This window comes from Cryptomeria japonica, chromosome 3 (assembly GCF_030272615.1).
Source record: "Cryptomeria japonica chromosome 3, Sugi_1.0, whole genome shotgun sequence".
In the NCBI taxonomy this organism is placed as follows: Eukaryota; Viridiplantae; Streptophyta; class Pinopsida; order Cupressales; family Cupressaceae; genus Cryptomeria; species Cryptomeria japonica.
The window spans coordinates 124,082,168-124,102,228 of NC_081407.1; the positions used below are offsets into that span (position 1 = coordinate 124,082,168).

The 20,061-nt window shown below is 37.2% G+C and overlaps 1 protein-coding gene across 7 annotated transcripts in view; it reads right to left on the reverse strand.

The window, feature by feature from the left end:
• Positions 1–20,061, reverse strand: part of LOC131038768 (nuclear pore complex protein NUP54) — a 125,266-nt gene that overhangs the window by 43,340 nt on the left and 61,865 nt on the right. For 6 of the 7 annotated variants that reach the window (XM_057971317.2, XM_057971316.2, XM_057971313.2 and 3 more), the window contains 2 exons: positions 473–538; positions 265–351 (listed from right to left, as the gene is read on the reverse strand). In XM_057971317.2, the coding sequence (XP_057827300.2) occupies positions 265–351; positions 473–538 (153 nt within the window). The remainder of the gene's footprint in view (positions 1–264; positions 352–472; positions 539–20,061) is intronic. The other variant, XM_057971315.2, reaches the window with a different exon arrangement.

Sequence of the window (20,061 nt, forward strand, 5' to 3'; positions counted from 1 at the left end):
TATGGAGGAATTGCTTATTTGTACCTATGATTTGGATCAGCATGAGTGCAGCAGTAACCAGCGATGTTGCTGGGAATAAAATGGTTCCATGTCTGTTGGTTTTAGATGTTGAGCTGCTTTGTTAGTTGTTTTGGTGGTTTTATTATTGAACTTTGATATGGGTATGGAGCTCATGCTCCTCATATTGTAACTGCTCCTTTTTTGTAAATGTTCCTAATATATATACAAAAATAACACAACAAAAACGTAATAAGACAATCTCACCCTCAAAAGGCGCCTTTGTATTAATTTTTCCTTTTGCCTTAGGCGTTGAATGCAAGGCATAGTTTCCACTTGAAAATGTCTTTCAAGCTGTGTGATATCTCATTCAAGAACACGTCCCATGTTAGAACCACAACATAATCAAACTATGAGGGCAAAGAAGCAATCGATATAGAGAGACCTCTGATTTCCAAACTAATATGAGACTCACCAGTTTCACATTTTTTTGTGTGGCTTGAAGTCTTTGAGCATCGAGAGCTAACGCCTCATCTTGCAACTGTCTTACCACATTTTCACAATACATTAATAATTAGTTGGAAATAATGCAAACATATATAGGATAAAACGCTGAAACTGAGAAAATGGAAAAGGATTGCTACGCTTTCATCAATTATATCAGAAAAACAAAATTGGTTAACCCAACAAACTAAAATTTTTGAAAAGATGGCAACCAATTGTCAGCTCATTATTGATTATGAAGCTAACTAATAGATCCTTCCTTATTACTAAGTTTTGCACAGCACGATGTCATGTCTGAACATCATGCATTTATTACTATGCCAATGTTTTTTTGTAATATATGTTAATGTTTATAAAGAGGTCTTCTGTAAACATTTCTACTGCTTGCTTTTGATTTGGACCATATATCAGCTCAATTACACCCTTCTCAACCAATAAATAAACAAAATGCAAATGAACCTCTACATGCTTTGGTGCACACATAAAAAATTATATTTATTTTACAAATTGGAGCAAACCCTGATTATCATAAAATTTCTGGTAAGCTTCTCTTGATGTTCCCGTAAATCAGCCAAGATCCTCCTTGGTTAAACTACCTCCATGCAGCTAAAACGGCCATACACAGTTTCTGTCCAAAAGAATGCAACCTATTGCTTCTTGCTTAACCAGACATAGAACCAATAATAAGACTTATCATATATCTTGTAACCAACTAGATGTCCGAAATGGCATACAAAATTCTAAATTCTGTGCCTTTAATGTATCTAAAGATCCTCCTTGCTGCCCTCCAATGATCAGCATTGTGCTTACCAAGAGATGTGCTAACATAGCTAACAGCAAAGGAAATGTCAGACATAGTTAAAGAAAGATAGATTATGCTGTCCAGGTCAATATTGTAAAAAAATGACCTACTGAAGGGAATCATTTGTGTCTGGCAATCCACCATCTTGCATTTCTCAAGTAATCATCTTATATACTTGTTCTGGAAAAGGAACATAAATTATTTGTTACCTAAATCTATTTCAAAAGTAGAGCATAAATCTGAATTCACCTTTGTTACTATTGTCGGTCTCACTTCCTGTGATTGATTAACTCATCCAAGTAATAATAAGAATGCCTATATTATCCATCAAAACATTGACTTGAAGATTGGAATCAAAAGAAAGCCTAAACCTTGAAGTCGTCAAAAAAATGATTAATCTTGGTGTGCCATGTTCTTGGCATTTGCTTAAGAATCTTAGACAATGGAGTACTTTGACCAACTTGCAAACATGTTTTTTCTTAATAGCAACTAGAACACTATCGGGCAGTGTGTTGTAACCACCTCCATGAAATCATCATTCAAAAATGGAATTTTAACATCAATCTGAAACATTCTCCACTGAAACTGAGAGGCAGTGGTAGTCACAAATCTGATTGTTACTAACTGAATTGTAGGCACAAATGTCTCTTCCCAATCTACCCCCTATTGTTGAAGAAAGCCCTTAAATACAACCCTTGCTCTATGATTGTCCTCGTCTGCCTTCAAGATGGCTTTATAAACCTATTTAGAGCTACCTTCCTTTTTACTTAGCCGCAGATTAACAAGCCACCCAGTTTTTTTCTCTTCAGAGCATCACACTCAGCCTTCATTTATCCTTAATTTTTCTTCTTTTTTATTTAAGCTGTTTCACCAACATTGATAGCAATTATAGCATAAATATCACCAGCATTAGATGTCAAAGAGTCATATACCTTACTAACACTTCTTTCTGGTCTTGGAGAGCATCTAGTATGTTCAATTAGCTTGATTTAGACCCATTAAAGTAATAAGATGTAAGTTTGGCTTCCATATTAGTACAGCCTGCTCAACTGAAAAAGTTGTGTGTATCCAAAATGGGTCCAATCAAGTACAAATCAGCTGGTATGATCTCACCTCCAAAAGATGATTAAAACAGAAACATGCAAAAAAATTATGATGCTCAATGAACACAGGGAACAGCTGCAACTATGCTTGTATTCATGAATCAAATAAAAAGGTATTGTAAGCCTATTCAAAGGGCATCCTCCTTAAGCCCATAGCTCTAATACAAAATATTATTCAATATGATCATCTCTTCATTACAACACCAATATATAAGAATCATGAAAAGTGACCTATAAGACACAATGGCATGCCCCCCACTCTAATCTGACTAATTAGAAAATTGTCTTATTTATAAGACATCGCAATTTTCTAAAAACCTAGCTGACTCCCTTTGCTATATGCAAATTAACATTAACCTAATATTGGTCTTTGGGCCGACAACACTTCGGCATATAAGTAAAATTACTATATCCCATACCAGTCGACCACACCTTAACATATGTTCAAAAATATATATAAATATTAAATCACCCAAGTTTAATAGGGCATAGATTATATTATGAAGAGCAGTGAATAATGAATGAGATGCAGCGATTCTTTAAAGGCAGCATTTGGAATTTTAAAACAAAGAATTGTTTAAGGCAGCGACTAGGATAAAGGTTCCTTAACAAAACATCGTGTCTATTTAAATGGCCATCCCTTTTCAAAAGGATGAATCTCTTCATACAGACATAAGCATATAAACGGAATACAATCATTGAACATGAAAAAGGACACACAAGCACAATCACACAAAAGAAGACATTCAGCAGATCAAAGAAGAAATAATTCTGATAAAGGAAATAAAGGAATTTCACATCGAACCTCTAGCCATCCAACAGAAAATACATAAAACAAAAAGGAATTAATCTTCGGACCGGACTTAAAACAGCAGTGTTAATTTTATACTTCCAGATTAATGTAAAACTTAGAAATCAGAATTTAGTTTCTAATTTGTTTGTTGAAAAATTTAGAGATTTCTAGATTTAGGCATAGCATAGGAATGAACAAATAAGAACAAAACACAATTACCTTGGGAAAACCTCGTAGGAGGAAAAACCCAACCAGAAAAGATCCTTAGATCTGATTATGGATTATATTCATATAATGATTACAACACTTATCTCAAGTACTTGAAGATGTCTGAAATGTTTGCTCTTAGGGCTGATGAAATCAACAACAGTTTTGCCCCTTAAACATACCAACCAGCACTCAGGCTCAAACCCTAGATCTGCACTTTAGGTCTGCACTTATGCTTGAAGCTGATCAGTAACCCTAGCACCTTAATTCTGGAACAGCTCACCCTCCTTGTGACAGTATGAACTTGATGTTTGCTTCTTCAAATGGCAAGAATGATTTGCATAAGTTCCTTCACCAACCTTCGCATTAACCAAACGTATACTTCGCACCATTAGGCATATGTGTATTTTGCATCATTAGCAGATGTACATTTCGCATGAAGGATGTATATGATTGTATTGAATGAGGTGAATGTGTCTTTATTTACATGTGATGCAAGATCCATTTATGTCAGCCTATGATAAATTAATAACCTTTAATTTATTTGTATCTCTTTAACCGAAATGCTTTATTAGATAGGGTCGGCCCTATTCATGTGAGCACGTTATCTTGCATGTAGCGTGGGGTTTTATGAAGTGTCGTGAGAGAGGGCCCAATTCTATACGATGAAGGAGGGGCCAGCCCTTTGGGCGGATTCCAATGTTGCCCAAGGCAATTGGAATCCGCCATACCTCCCTAATTACAATCAACACTCCCTCTTAATTAGGGAGGAGAAAACATAATCATAATCTTCCATCTTGCACACAAGCAAAGAATGGATTACATAATCAGAATATTGTAGTCTTCCATCTTGCACACAAGCATATAATGGAACTACATAATATAATCTTCCAGCTCGCACACAAGCATAGACTGGATCCACCTTACATTGCCCGCAGAGGGTGGAGAGGATCTTTTCTACCATCTTACATTGCCCGCAGAGGATGGTTAACAATTACTCTTCTCTCTGAGAAGATTACAATACCACCTTACATTGCCCACAAAGGGTGGTTTGATACAACACAATGTATCACTGAGGTTGAGACTCCCTCTCAATCAGGGTTTCATTTTCCAAAACACTGAGTCTGTCCCTGAAGTACACAAACTTCACTTTGGACAAAGGCTTGATAAGAATATCTGCAACCTGCTCATCAGTGCTGACATACTTCAGCTGAATGGCGCCTCTTTGCACCATATCTCGAATGAAGTGATAATGAGTTTCCACATGTTTTGACCTATCATGAAACACTGGATTGATGGACACTTTGATACAACTCTGATTATCACAATGAATAACTGTAGGATCCCAAGGCTGACCAAACAACCCAGCAAGAAGATTACGAAGCCACACTGCTTCTCTAGAAGCAACGCTTGCTGCAATATACTCAGCTTCAGCAGTACTTAGTGCAACTGAGGATTGTTTTCTGCAAGCCCAAGAGATCACTGCGGATCCTAAGCTGAAACAAATGTTGGAAGTACTTTTCCTGACTTTGACGCTTCTAGCCCAATCTGCATCTGAATAACCTTCCAAGGTTATTGAAGTGTTGAGTGGATACTTCAGCCCATAACCAACTGTGCCTCGCAAGTATCTTAGGATGTGCTTGGCTGCAACAAGATGAACATGTTTGGGCAAGCTCATGAACTGGCTGAGAGCATTCACTGCAAAGCATATGTCAGGTCTAGTGTTAACTAGATACATTAGTGATCCAATCAACTACCTGTACTCTGATGGATCTGCAAAATCAGAATTAGCTACAGAAACACTTAACTTCTTTAAGTTAGATTCCATAGAAGTGGACATAGGTTTACAATCCATCATTCTAAATCTTTTCAAAATATCAATAGTATACTTTCATTGACTTAGAAAAATTTCGTTAGACCTTTGCCATACTTCTAGACCTAGAAAATAATGCATTAGACCTAAGTCCTTCATTTCAAATTCTGAAGCTAGTTCTTTCTTACATCGAATGATAAGTTCATCTTTACCAGTAAGAAATAAATCATCCACATATAGAACTAGAATTAGCATTTCATCATTGGATAACTTAAAGTAGATGTTAGAGTCGGCATCACTTTTACAAAATCCTAAACTTAACAAGTATTTATCAATTCTTTCATACTAAGCACGAGGGGCCTGTTTGAGGCCATACAGGGCTTTCTTCAATCTGCACACATGAGTTACTCTATCCTGAATCTCATAACCCTCAAGATATACCAAAGTAGCTGGAAATCCCTCTCAGCAGCATTTGTGTCCAATCACAGCTTCCTTAGCACTAGAGCTTCCTTCGAGTGTATGTTGATCCCAATAATTTCCCTTGAAGAATTAGTATGCCCTGTTTCAGAAGCACTCCAAGCCACTAAAGGATCCAATCAATTTCTTGTACTCAAGGATGGAAATCATATACTTAAGCATCAAGTCAGTTCAATCATAATGAAATTAAAAAATGCTTGACCCAAGAAAAATTCCATGCTAATACTCATAATCAAAAGGTAATCAACCAACATAAGTTAGAGTATACCAAACTCAGAAGGAGGCACTCCCTCTTAACTTCTGCACAATCAATCTTTTATGTTAATCTCAAGGATCCTGTCCATCTATCTTTCAATCAATAAGGTGGACCCATAGCACAATTATTGAGATAAGATGAGGATAACTTCCATCAAGAGATTACACAAGAAGATTGCCAATCAAATGTCATTAATAGAAAACGAAAAATCCTAAGAGATCAATTGCGAAATCTTTCAAAGAGGAATCACAAATAGAATCACAGATTTGTAGAAAATAGTTTCAGCCAATGAATAGCAACATTATGCAATGTTAGTAAGACAAGATATAAATTCAATCTCTTGGAACAAATGACAGAGTAAGCACAATAAAGAATACTCAAACCTCACAAATCATCCAACCGTGCCCTATCAACCTCTTACAGGAGAAGTGATGAATCTACAATTATCAGAACTCAAGATTCCATTAAGGTCCATAGTTGATCATTATCTTTGGTATGACAAAACCAAACAAACAAACAAAAAGAGGTTTGCACTAAAACATCAAGAGCAAGAGGGATCTTTAATACACTTCTAAAACAACAAGGAGACACACATAACTTCTTCATAAAACATTTATAGTAGATCTCATTCTTCACATCAATGGTCAGATTTGAAGGTTAAGAACATCTCAAAGCTATGTTTTGAAACACATGATTACTAGAACTTATAACATTGGTGTAACAATAAACGAAAGTAGTAGTTCACTCAAATCAGAAGAGAGAACATAGAAAAGACCAAAGACTGAATGCAACCATAATATCCATTAGTTCATCTATTTGCAGTTTAGTCCAGAGGAAAGTAATCAGAAGTAAATCAAAACAAATGAGCATTGATAAAATTGATCTAACAACAATATCATTTTGTGTTCAGTCCAGAGGAAAGTAATCAGAAGTAAATCAAAACAAATGAGCATTGATAAAATTGATCTAACAACAACATCATTTTGCAAAAGGATATTAATAAAATACTCATTAGTTATACTCTTTGTTAACCACCAAGCACAATTTATACTTGATCAAAACAAAACAGATCTCAAGGTAGTTTATGATAGTAGAAGAATCTCATACGTCAAAAAGCACATGAAGAAGATCTATATTATACAAACTACAAGGCTGTGTAATAGATAGGAGAAATAAGTTTCTTCGACTAGCATTAACCCTTGCATACTACGAACATGATTGCAGATCATCTTTCAACTAAACTTTTCTATCAGGAACACCTATTAGTAAAATTACACATAGGCCAAAATATTAAGTCAAAGTGATCTCGATCTGTTCATTTAGAGTTCATCTCCATAATTAATAGAACATAAAATTCGTACGCCTCAGTCGGTATGCCAAGGCAAACAATCATTAGCTCCTCATGACTGTACACATCTCCATAAGTCGTTCATGTCAAGTAGAATTCAAGTCAACAAAAAAAATGTCATGAATGAAGATCATTTAAAAAAACATAACTCAACCAAGCATAGCTACTCACTTAGAATTCTTGTGATGCTGGAACCTGTCATCAATTTTACGACAGCAAGAAAGTGCAAGATCTAGGCTACAGGATGCTAGATCTGATTACGGTTAGTACAACCTGGCTCTGATACCATGTTAATTTTATACTTTCAGATTAATGTAAAACTTAGAAATCAGAATTTAGTTTCTAATTTGTTTGTTGTAAAATTAGATATTTCTAGATTTAGGCATAGCATAGGAATGAACAAATAAGAACAAAACACAATTACCCTGGGAAAACCTCCTAGGAGGAAAAACCCAGCTAGAAAAGATCCTCAGATCTGATTATGGATTATATTCATATAATGATTACAACACTTATCTCAAGTACTTGAAGATGTCTGAAATGTTTGCTCTTAGGGCTGATGAAATCAACAACAGGTTTGCACTTTCATGAGCATCAAGTCTGCCCCTTAAACATACCAACCAGCACTCAGGCTCAAACCCTAGATCTGCACTTTAGGTCTGCACTTATGCTTGAAGCTGATCAGTAACCCTAGCACCTTAATTTTGGAACAGCTCACCCTCCTTGTGACAGTATGAACTTGATGTTTGCTTCTTCAAATGGTAGGAATGATTCGCATAAGTTCCTTCACCAACCTTCGCATTAACCAAACGTATACTTCGCACCATTAGGCATATGTGTATTTCGCATCATTAGCAAATGTACATTTCGCATGAAGGATGTATATGATTGTATTGAATGAGGTGAATGTGTCTTTATTTATATGTGATGCAAGATCCATTTATGTCAGACTATGATAAATTAATAACCTTTAATTTATTTGTATCTCTTTAACCGAAATGCTTTATTAGATAGGGCCGGCCCTATTCATGTGAGCACATTATCTTGCATGTAGCGTGGGGTTTTATGAAGTGCCGTGAGAGAGGGCCCAGCCCTATACGATGAAGGAGGGGCCAGCCCTTTGGGCGGATTCCAATGTTGCCCAAGGCAATTGGAATCTGCCATACCTCCCTAATTACAATCAACAAGTCTGATATTATTTTTAAATTTGCCCTTCTTGGCACTCTATACTCTCAAAACCGTTTGTGGTATATACATATACATATATATATATATAGCGTGTGTGTGTGTACAGATATATACATATATGTGTATATATATATATGTATGTATATATGTATGTATATATGTATATATATATATTTACATATACATATACATATATATGTATGTATATATATGTGTGTGTATATATATACCACAAGCGGTTTTGAGAGTATAGAGTATATATATGATGAAAAATATTATGCCTGATGATGAAACTGTCTAAAATCCATCTTGTATGAAGGATCGGTGGTGTAAGAGGGGAGTTATAAGAGGGTTAGCTAAGTAGGCCACCCTAGAGATGACCATATAACTAGCTCCTAGGGCCAAGAGGGCTCTGATATCAATCCACTCTTGGGCTTAGATAGAACAACCAAGAAACCCCCTTTACAACCTCTGTTCCAACTCTGCAATGATGGCACTTGTCTTTAGGGGGATGAGGCATAGATAGGGAAAGTAGGTACAAGCAGACCACTTAGTAGGCCACCTCGGTGGATGTCCATATTGACTACCCAGCAAGTCCAAGAGGGCTCTGGTATTCCTCTCTGCTCTAGAGCTCAGTGTAAATATTTCTTCAGGAAGACCTATCATGTTTCTTCCTCCGAACTCTAATATGTTTGTATAATATTATAGATATTATATGATTGTAATGGGCTATTGTCTAACCCTAATAATTGGAAGTATATATATACGTTTCTTGGGTTATGTTTGTAAGATTCAAATCCAAGATCACATTATTTAAAGAGATATGTTCCTTGGTAAGACGTAACCCTAACCCTAATCTCTTGCAATTGTGATTCTAGTGCAACTTTGGAAAGGGACATTGCATACAACCCATATGAGATAAATCAACACACTAAATATAAACTTGTTGATTTTCCCAGGTTTTATTGGATGTATTTTAATGTATATATCTGATTCAATCTGATACTTGCATTCTTGGAATTCTATGTGTTCTCAAATTGAATAACATTATACTATATATATTCCTTTGGAGAGGCATGTCCTTGAACGGACATATCTCTCCTTTAATTATAATAATTTAATCAATATTATAATGTTTCATCAATCAATTATTAATTTAGAATAATATAATAGATTAATATTGAATATTAAATTTTATATGATTAATAATAATATAATAATATAACATAATAACATATTTTTATTAATCAACATATATTATATGTATTCTAAATGATCATTCGACTGAAGCTACAAACATTAACACTCCCTCTTAGCTAGGCAGGATGATCAGACATAATGTGTAGTGATCTCCCATGTCAAAACTTATGGCCCTCACCATAGGTACACAAAACATAACTAACACTCCCTCTTAGCTAGGGAAGATAAAATCAATGCAAATGCATTAAGTCTAGATTAATTATGGAATAGAGAATATATTATCTCACTATGATATCAGGAAGTATGGTATAAACAAGAATATCAAGGCACATGATAATCACCATAACTCAAAAATATCATCTCATGATATTGGGAGTATTTGCATCAACCATATGATGCTCATCACAGGGAACCATAGTCTCAAGGTGTGAATTTGCCTCCGTCAACGATTCTATTCACAAGCTCTTGCGTGGATTGCCTCTGTCGGCGATTCTATCCATAAGCTCTTGTGTGGATTGCCTCAGTCAGCGATTCTATCCATGAGTTCTCACGTGGATTGCCTCAGTCGGCGATTCTATCCACAAGCTCTTACGTGGATTGCCTCAGTCGGCGATTCTATCCATGAGCTCTCACGTGGATTGCCTCAGTCGGCTATTCTATCGACAAGCTCTTATGTGGATTGCCTCAGTCGGCGATTCTATCCATGAGCTCTCACATGGATTGCCTTAGTCGGCGATTCTATCCACAAGCTCTTATGTGGATTGCCTCAATCGGCGATTCTATCCATGAGCTCTCACGTGGATTGCCTCGGTCGGCGATTCTATCCACAAGCTCTCATGTGGATTGCCTCAGTCGGCGATTCTATCCATGAGCTCTCACGTGGATTGCCTCAGTCAGCGATTCTATCCACAAGCTCTTATGTGGATTGCCTTAGTCGGTGATTCTATCCATGAGCTCTCACGTGGATTGCCTCAGTCAGTGATTCTATCCACAAGCTCTTATGTGGATTGCCTCAGTCGACGATTCTATCCATGAGCTCTCACGTGGATTGCCTCAGTCGGCGATTCTATCCACAAGCTCTTAAGTGGATTGCCTTAGTCGGTGATTCTATCCACGAGCTCTCATGTAGATTGCCTCTGTCGGCGATTCTATCCACAAGCTCAAGTTATTGTAAGATCGTCACCTTCCAATAACCTCAAAAATACAAGTGGAAATCATTTGGAAGTCGTCACTTCCTTATGATTTACACAGGGCCCATAAGGCATTAAATGATCTCATTAGTATAATAATCAATTGAATCAAGTTTTACCTCATAAGTGTTTCACCTTTAATAGTGAAAATCCCTCTCAATCACTATGATCGAAATTGTCACAAGTTGACTGAACCATCTGCTCCCTCTGAAGCTCAAGTTCTTGTATCAACCTCTTGTCCTCTTTTGAAATGTCAGACTCCCTCTGCATCTAGTCTCAATCATCAATTCGTTTATAAGCATCAATTTATTTCTCCCTTTAATTCAATTTTATTGTGCTTTCGTCCTGAAGGTATGTTAGAGAGAGATTACAAATAGCTCATAAACTAAATTATCTCGAACAGAAATACCAATGATAGAAGCATACAAGATTTTACTACCCAATATTATAGCATAAATTACAAACTCAATAATTCACGTGCCTTAATAAAACATGGAATACTTATCTTAAGTTTAAAACATTTCCTTTCATAAGGTGAGCCCATATAAGAAATATCATGCATGAATCATCTCTCATTATAATTCCCTTTGAATGATGTAGAACATTTTCATAATTTTGATCAACACTTTCATTATGATCTGCCACACACAGTCGTTAATAACTTTTGCAATTTACCAAATTTATCCCATCTCTTTGGTGAGATGTTAGAAAATATAATTACAAACATTTCCTCCAAGTTATAGCCAGATCCAACGGTTAAAACAAAAGTTATGACGTTTTTCCCAAAACTGCTAACCCTAGGTAGGGTTTCAAGTGACCTGCACCAAAGTCGTCATATCCTGCACAAAACTGAATCAAATTTGATGAGATAAACATATTTGAAAACTAGAAACACAGATCTTTCCATCCATATATTATAGTCCTCATTTTGAGGCCAACCAAGGGCTGTACAATGGCATATTTCAGACTGAAAATTCTAGAAAAAACTGAATTCTCCAACCTTCTCCAACCTCCAAATTAAACTTCACAGGCCTGAGCTCTGATACCATGTTGATTTTCCCAGATTTTATTGGATGTATTTTAATGTATATATCTGATTCAATCTGATACTCGCATTCTTGGAATTCTATGTGTTCTCAAATTGAATAACATTATACTATATATATTCCTTTGGAGAGGCATGTCCTTGAACGGACATGTCTCTCCTTTAATTATAATAATTTAATCAATATTATAATGTTTCATCAATCAATTATTAATTTAGAATAATATAATAGATTAATATTGAATATTAAATTTTATATGATTAATAATAATATAATAATATAACATAATAATATATTATTATTAATCAACATATATTATATGTATTCTAAATGATCATTCGACTGAAGCTACAAACATTAACAAAACTCATTACACCATTACAACTTCATGTGATGCATGTGGGATAATCCACACTGATATTAAGCATTCTAAACACCCTCATGCTCAAGGGTTGGCCCTATATACAAAATAGGAAACCTACAATGCTCATAAAACAATAATAGAAGGTTAAGATTTAAGGGTTATAACATGCCCTCCCCCTTCCAAAAGTGGTCCTCAAGGCTTGATCCATGTAAACTATTGTTACATTTGGTGGAGATGTTCCCAAGTTGCATCTTCTAGTTGCAAGCCTCACCATCAGACCAAAACATCTATAATAGTGTAGATATGGAGCTAACATGGACATTTGTTTAGAGTGGCCTCGAGTTCAAAGATGACAGAACCTTCATCATTGGATTTGAGAAGTTTTAACTAAATGTAAATGTATTGTCCAAGGAACTTCAAACAAGACACATGGAAAATAGAATGTCTCTTAGAAGGTAGATCCTATTTATAAGGAACTCCGCCAAGTTGTTGTGACACTTCCTAAGGCCTATAGAATTTTGGTGATAACGTTTTACTACCCTTAAGCTCCAAGGATGTATTCTTATACAATTGTAGGCACAAAAAGACCATTTTCCTTTCGGTGAATGTGTTGTTAGAATGGTGCTCATCTACCTATTATTTCATGAGGTTCTAAGCTAAGGTCAAGTTGTCCTTGAGAATTTGAAGTAGATCTTTCCAACAACTAGGAGTTGAATCAACAACCTTGATGCGGGAGCATCCCCGGTTCTTGGCAATCTTGCATCAACCAAAAACATTTTTTTTCAGTTTGTTTTCTCTTTTGCAGTTTTAGCACTTCTTTCTGCATTTGCTCACTGGATCTTGCAGAGATGGATTTTGCTTGTAATCATGATCATTTTCCTTATTCCTGAACTGCGGGACATTTGGATCATTTTCTAGCAAGTTATCGCTTTCGGATTCTGAGACAGTTTTCTAGCTTAGAACACTGTAACCGCTTGGACCTATTTGCTATTGGCGAATCTTGCAAATCCTTTCCATAGCTTGCAGAGCCCCAGTTAGTTGTTTCCAGCATTCCTTGACGTGTGGCCAACCTTCCCTCTGATCCGCACTTCTTCCTTTGGATTTTTTGGAGGATTTTCATTGGCGGAGGCCAACTTGGTGGTTTTACACATTTCATCATGTTCATCGTTGTTTGATTCTTCTTGGGCTGATCGGATTCCTCTAGACCATATAAATCATTGTAATTTAGCTTGTAGTAGTAATGGATTAGAACCGGGAAGATCTATCTTGAGGTTAAGAGGTCCCGTATTGACCAAGACTATAATTGAACATGTTTGTATCAGGCCAGTGAGACGAATTTTGTAGCCCGCATGTTGCCGGCATATTGTAAACAGTTTTCATGATATAATCAATCAGTTCTGCATTGCCCCATCGTTTTGTCCTTCTTTCCTTGTGTTTTACTCTTGCTGCATGGTCCGGATAGATCTCATTGATGTCCCTCCTAACCGTGATTACACCAAGAGTAAAACAACGAAAGCAAGACAAAACGATGGGGCAATGCAAAACTGATTGATTATATCATGAAAAAATGTTTACAATTTGCTGGCAACATGCGAACTACAAGATTCGGCTCACTGGCCTAATACAGACATGCTCAATTACAGTCTCGATCAATACCAGACCTCTTAACCTCAAGATAGATCTTCCCAGTTCTGATCCATTACTACTACAAGCTAAATTACATTGATTTATATGGTCTAAAGGAATTTGGTCGGCCCAAGAAGAATCAAACAACGATGAACATGCTAAAACATGTAAAACCACTAGGTCGGCCTCCACCAATGAAAATCCTCCAAAAAATCCAAAGGAAGAAGTGTGGATCAGAGGGAAGGTTGGCCACACGCCAAGGAATGTTGGAAACAACAAACTGGGGCCCTGCGAGCTATGGAAAGGATCCGCAAGATTCGGTAATAGCGAATAGGTCCAAGAGGTTCCGGTGTTCTGAACCAGAAAACTATCTCAGAATTCGGAAGCGATAACTTGCCGGAAAATGATCCAAACATCCCGCAATTCAAGAATAAGGAAGATAATCATGATTACAAGAAAAATCCAGCTCCACAAGATTTGGTGAGCAAATGCAAGAAAATGCAGAAAGAAGTGCTAAAACTGCAAAACAGAAAACAAACTGAAAAGAAATGTTTTTGGTTGATGCAAGATTGTCAAGAACCAAGGATGCTCCTGCATCAGACATTCGAGGTTGTTGAAAAAAGTGAGTCCCTCACTTTGCTGGGGTTAGAGGAAAACCAAGGCGGTTCACCTCTACCTGAGAAATCCAAGATGAATCTTCAACCGGTCTGTCCTTCCATTTCACAAGATACTCTTTGTATTGGTTGCTTCGGGTGCTACGCCCAATCCTACTGTCCAAAATGTCTTCAATCTGATCTGGTTCTTTCCGGGGCAACTGCTTCTCCAAGTCTACACTAGTGTCTTCACTGAATTCTGATTCATGATAAGGATGTAGATCTGCAATGTTGAATATAGATGAAACCCCTAAACTATTTGGTAGCTCCATTTCATATGCATTTCGGGAACTGAATTTCCTCAAGATCCTACAAGGTCCAAACTTCCTCATCTGCAACTTGTTATAGGTTCCAACTGGAAATCTTTCTTTTCTCAGATACACCATCACTTCATCGCCAACTTCAAATTCCTTATGTCTCCTCCTCTCATCTGCTTTCTCCTTATATTTCATGTTCATATACTCCAAATGTTGCTTAACCTGAACATGTAAAGCCTTCATGTTATCTACAAAATCTTCTGCTTCTGCACTCCTCTTGTCTTCGTTACTGATATACCTCTGGTGTGTGCTCCAGTAACAATCTCAAAAGGTATTCTTCTGGTACTCTGTTGACGTGTATTTTGTACACCATCATACACAGAATAAAATACCAATAGGCATCTTATCCTCTCTTGAGAAAATAGTCTCTAACTGCTGAAGATTCGCATAAAGGATCAGTTAGGAAGACTCCAAGGTTCTTTGATGTAGGGTCTCTACGTGTGGACAAGCTCCAGTGGTATGATGTGATTTGCTGGGATCACAAGGGGACTTACATGTGATGATTGAACTTCCGATCTGCTTTGCTGGACACAGGCTCTTACTAACTTAGATTTGAAAAAATGAAAAAGGATAAGGGCGAAGAGAGGATCTAATCCTAATACTAAGAATGTAGGAGCAATGATTGATTTTTTGATGAAACTCTAACTAGATCTTGTTTTGACATCAATGGAACATCTACACAAGACTAGTGCGATCTTCTAAGGGAAGCTTTATGATGTTCAAATCATCACCGCAGGCATAGATACCATCCAAGTTGATGCATATCAATGAAGAAGTGACAAATTGAAATTGAGCTTAAGCTGAACGATTCCAGTTGACTACACAAGGCAAGTCTGCAATCAACAAACTGCTAGTAGTATGGATGTACGAATTCCACCATTAATCAATCGCATTTCCTCCATTCATCTAATCATTTACCATCTAGGATTGAAGACTCAACAAGAAACCATGCAAATTGCAAGAAAACGACATATTTCACCATTACTTCAATGAAAATGGAATTTGTTTACAATCAATGGCAACAATTTCTTGCCTTGTCCTCCTATTCTACTCTAATTACTATTCTATCAACTATATTCTAACTCTTCCAACTATTTACATGCTATCTCTAACTTATTGCTCATTATTTCTAATTAGCCTTTACAAATGAAATGCCTGGGCTTATATAGTGCCCACAATACAATTTGATGGCTTAGATCAATTCAAGATCAATGGCCAAGATTCAACAATGAAAACCCTAATTAGGGTTTGTTACAACCATTACATAACATTTAATGCTTGACCAATGATAAAATTGTATTGCTTGGACACATGTCCCTTCTAGAAAAATCGACCAATGGATAGCCGGGGTAGGTACATCGGAGTTTGTGCCACCTTCCATGAGTTAAGTACATTGAATCTGGACATGCTGAGATGGACCTCACTGATTGGAGACGTGATGACTAGGATGCCACCTCATCTGACACTTGTAACTTTGGTAAATATTCAACTTGATGTTGTTGAGAAGCTTGCTTTAATTAATTCATCTGGAATTATTTGCTTCTTCAACGAGCCCTTGTTCTAACTCCTCGTGTCCTTGATGTGCAGGATGATGATGTACCTCGCCTTGGAACGTTAGATTGAAAGAGGTTGCCCATGTCCTTACTTGATCGTCCTGGCGAAGACCGTCCTGGATCCGGCTTGATTTTCCTTGAAGAGATCTCCATTTGATGCCTACACAACATTTCAGAATTAGTACCATGATTTTGCAATACATAACATAAATTAGAGAGCAAATTTTAGGAAACTTAATGATAAGTCCTTTATTAATCATTTCCTAAAAAAGATTGAGCTATGAATTCAAAATTTAAGCTATTAAAATTTAAAATATGACGATGAATGAATAAAAGCAATAAAATCAAATCGCCATACCTCAAAAGAGAGCTAACTCTAGAATGCAAAAAGACAAAATTCGCCTAGGCAAAATTGAGGTATAAATGATCTTCAATGTTATCTCCTCAAAAGATCAACTTCGCCACCTTTGTCTTCAACGTGATCTTCAAGTTCGCCTTTGATGTGGTCTTCAACTCTTGGCAAATTCACTCAAATGAAGTATCGCACCACCTTTGATGTATTAGCGCCACCTTTGGTTTGAATGGAATTCGCACCCCTTCAAGCACACTTCGCACTATCTTCGTTTTCCTCAATTTGCATGTAGAAGGATAAAAATAATGATGTGAAAATAATAGTTTTCACCCCCCTATATATAGCGCTTGCACCTCAATTCATCCCTTAGGCCGACTTGATAAAATATAGCAATTTTGAACGATTTTTAAATGATTTTTAATTAAATAACAAGGCCGACCTACATGCCAAAGCGCTCCAATTCGATTTTTTATAGATTAATTAATAATTAATTAAATGCCTTTTGTTTTTAATTTATAAATTTCGATTTTTTAATAAAGGCAAAATCATTAATAAATGATCAACGCCATATTAAATGCTAATTTAAATAGGATTTTCAATTTTATCGAACTTAGCATTTAAGGAAAATTTGAAATGTTTATTTGGCGCCAAAATTATGAAAATGAAAGGGACGTACCTCATCGCCCTGGTCCCTTGGAGAGGGACAGGAGCGATTCATGATTTTTGTCTTGATTCTTGCAACTTCAACGTTCATCTCCTTCCTTTCCATGTTCAATATCGATCATTTTGATGGGTCCTTTGAGTTAGATCATCTTGCATGTGTGCTTAAGTGCCTTTGGATGTTCATCGCCCTGGTCCTTGTCCAAAGGACAGGAGCGATCTCCATGTTTTCACGTTCAATATGCATCTTTGATCCTCGAACTTTCATTGTAGGGCGAATAACTTCATTGCTTGTTCCTTCTACGCTTGTTCAACTTGTTAGTATGAGGTGTTTGGACGTTTAGAGGGATCATCGCCCTTGTCCCTTGGAGAGGGACAGGAGCGATCCATGTCTTTCTCTCTAATCTTGGCAACTTTTAACTTCAATCTTCGTTGCGATGTCTTCCAAACGCCGTCCCTCACCTTGTCCATCCTCGCCTTGCCTTGACTTTGAAGGACTATGAGTGTTTTTGATGGGATCGCCTTGGTCCTTGTCCAAAGGACAGGAGCGATATGAGCTCTTTAACTTGATTAGCAACGTTTGGACATTCAAAACTCTTACAGGTGATCTTCAAAAAAAACACCTTGAACCTTGCATAACCTTGCGAAGCTTTGACTTGGCATTAACTTGGAGCAAAACGAAGAATCCAAAGCAAATCGCCCTGGTCCCTTGGAGAGGGACAGGAGCGATATGGTCTCTATGTTTAATTTGATGATCATTTTACGTTCAAAATCCTTTTGTATCACCCTCTAATCATGCCATGGACCTTCTACAATCTCGCAAAACTTTGACCTTACGTAAATCTTGCATGAAGTGGCCAATATATCCAACATCGCTCTGGTCCCTTCCTGAGGGACAGGAGCGAAGTTCATCATTATGTGCTTGTTCTTGTTTTTACCAACTTGCAATTATCTTCATTACGTGAAATGATGTCCTTTCGACCCTCTTGGTTGCTCGAAACTTGTTTGCCTTTTTGAAATTTACGCCATTATAGAGATATCGCTCTGGTCCCTTCTTGAGGGACAGGAGCGAACTGGGTCTTAGAGTGTAAATCTCTTCATTGTGATGACCTTTAAGTGCTTGTGCTCGATGAAGATGTCTTGAAATGTCCTTGCCACCCTCGTTCCTTGTCTTAGAAGGTCTTGAACTTGGAGGAACGGCCTTGAACCACTGTATCGCCCTGGTCCCTTAGAGAGGGACAGGAGCGATCCATCCCTTGTGGCCTTCATTCCACTTTGTCAGGTCCCAAATTTATATTCAACGGACTCGTCATGCTCTACCCCATTCATCCATGCCTTGATATCGTCTGCAACTTGGCAAGAAAATCAATTATAACAAAAATCGCTCTGGTCCCTTCCTGAGGGACAGGAGCGAACTAGGCCTTTTGGGACCCTTGCAGACGTTTTAAAATCTTCAATTTGTATTCAATGAGTTCATCTCACACTCTTCCTTGCCTTTGAACGTAAACTTGTCTTGATTTTTGCCTGGATTTTGCCCAATGAAGGACATCGCTCTGGTCCTTCAGTGAGGGACAGGAGCGAATTTGACCCTCTAGGCAAAAACTTCATCATTTCGTTGTTTTTGATCAAGTCTGGATGCTCTATCATGCTCATTTCGTCCTTCACCATGCCTTTGATGTCTCGATTCGTCCAAACAAGGTCAAGAATGGCTCAACTAAGCATTTTCGCTCTGGACCCTTGATGAGGGACACAAGCGATTCGCCTTGGTCCCTTGGAGAGGGACAGGAGCGGTTTTTCGCTCTGGACCCTTGGAGAAGGACACGAGCGAAATTTGACTTTTCGCACTCTCTATCAGGATAATTTTTATGGAATATAACATTTAAGTATAAGAAAGAAGGAAATGTCACTTATACTTTAAGTTATATTCCATATATACTTTCAGGATGTTTGAGAGTGGTTTCAGACCTCCAGGAGTTATATTGCAAAATCTAGTTTTGGAGGTTTTTTCAGTTTCCAGACTTAGTCAAATTCAGGATCAGGACATTCCAGACTTAGCCAAATTTCAGGATCAGGACCTCACTCAAGCCGGACTTGCTATCCTATTGATCCCCTGGGCGACATTCAAAATGCAAAGGCTAGCTAACAAAACCCTAAAAAAACCTAAAGAACAAACCCTAAAAAGCAAAAAACATGGGTCCCCATTTGCAATGGGGCGATGTGTGAAAACGTCACAACATACTCCTGTTCACTAAATTATTGCAGGCAAATTCTTCTTGTGCAAGAATCAAATCCCAACTTCCGGTCTTCTCTCCAACTAAGCCTCGCAACAAATTTCCCAAACTCTTGTTTACTATCTCTGTTTGTCCATAAGTCTGTGGGTGAAAAGTAGAACTGAACTTCAAATCTATCTTCATCTTCCAAAGTGTCCTCCAAAAATAACCAACAAACTTAGTATCTCTGTCTGAAACTATGCTCTTAGGTAATCCATGCAATCTCACTACCTCCTTGAAAAATAAGTCAGCTACATGCACTGCATCAGATGTCTTCTTACAAGGTAAGAAATGAGCCATCTTCGAGAATCTATCCACCACCACAAATATAGAATCATTTCC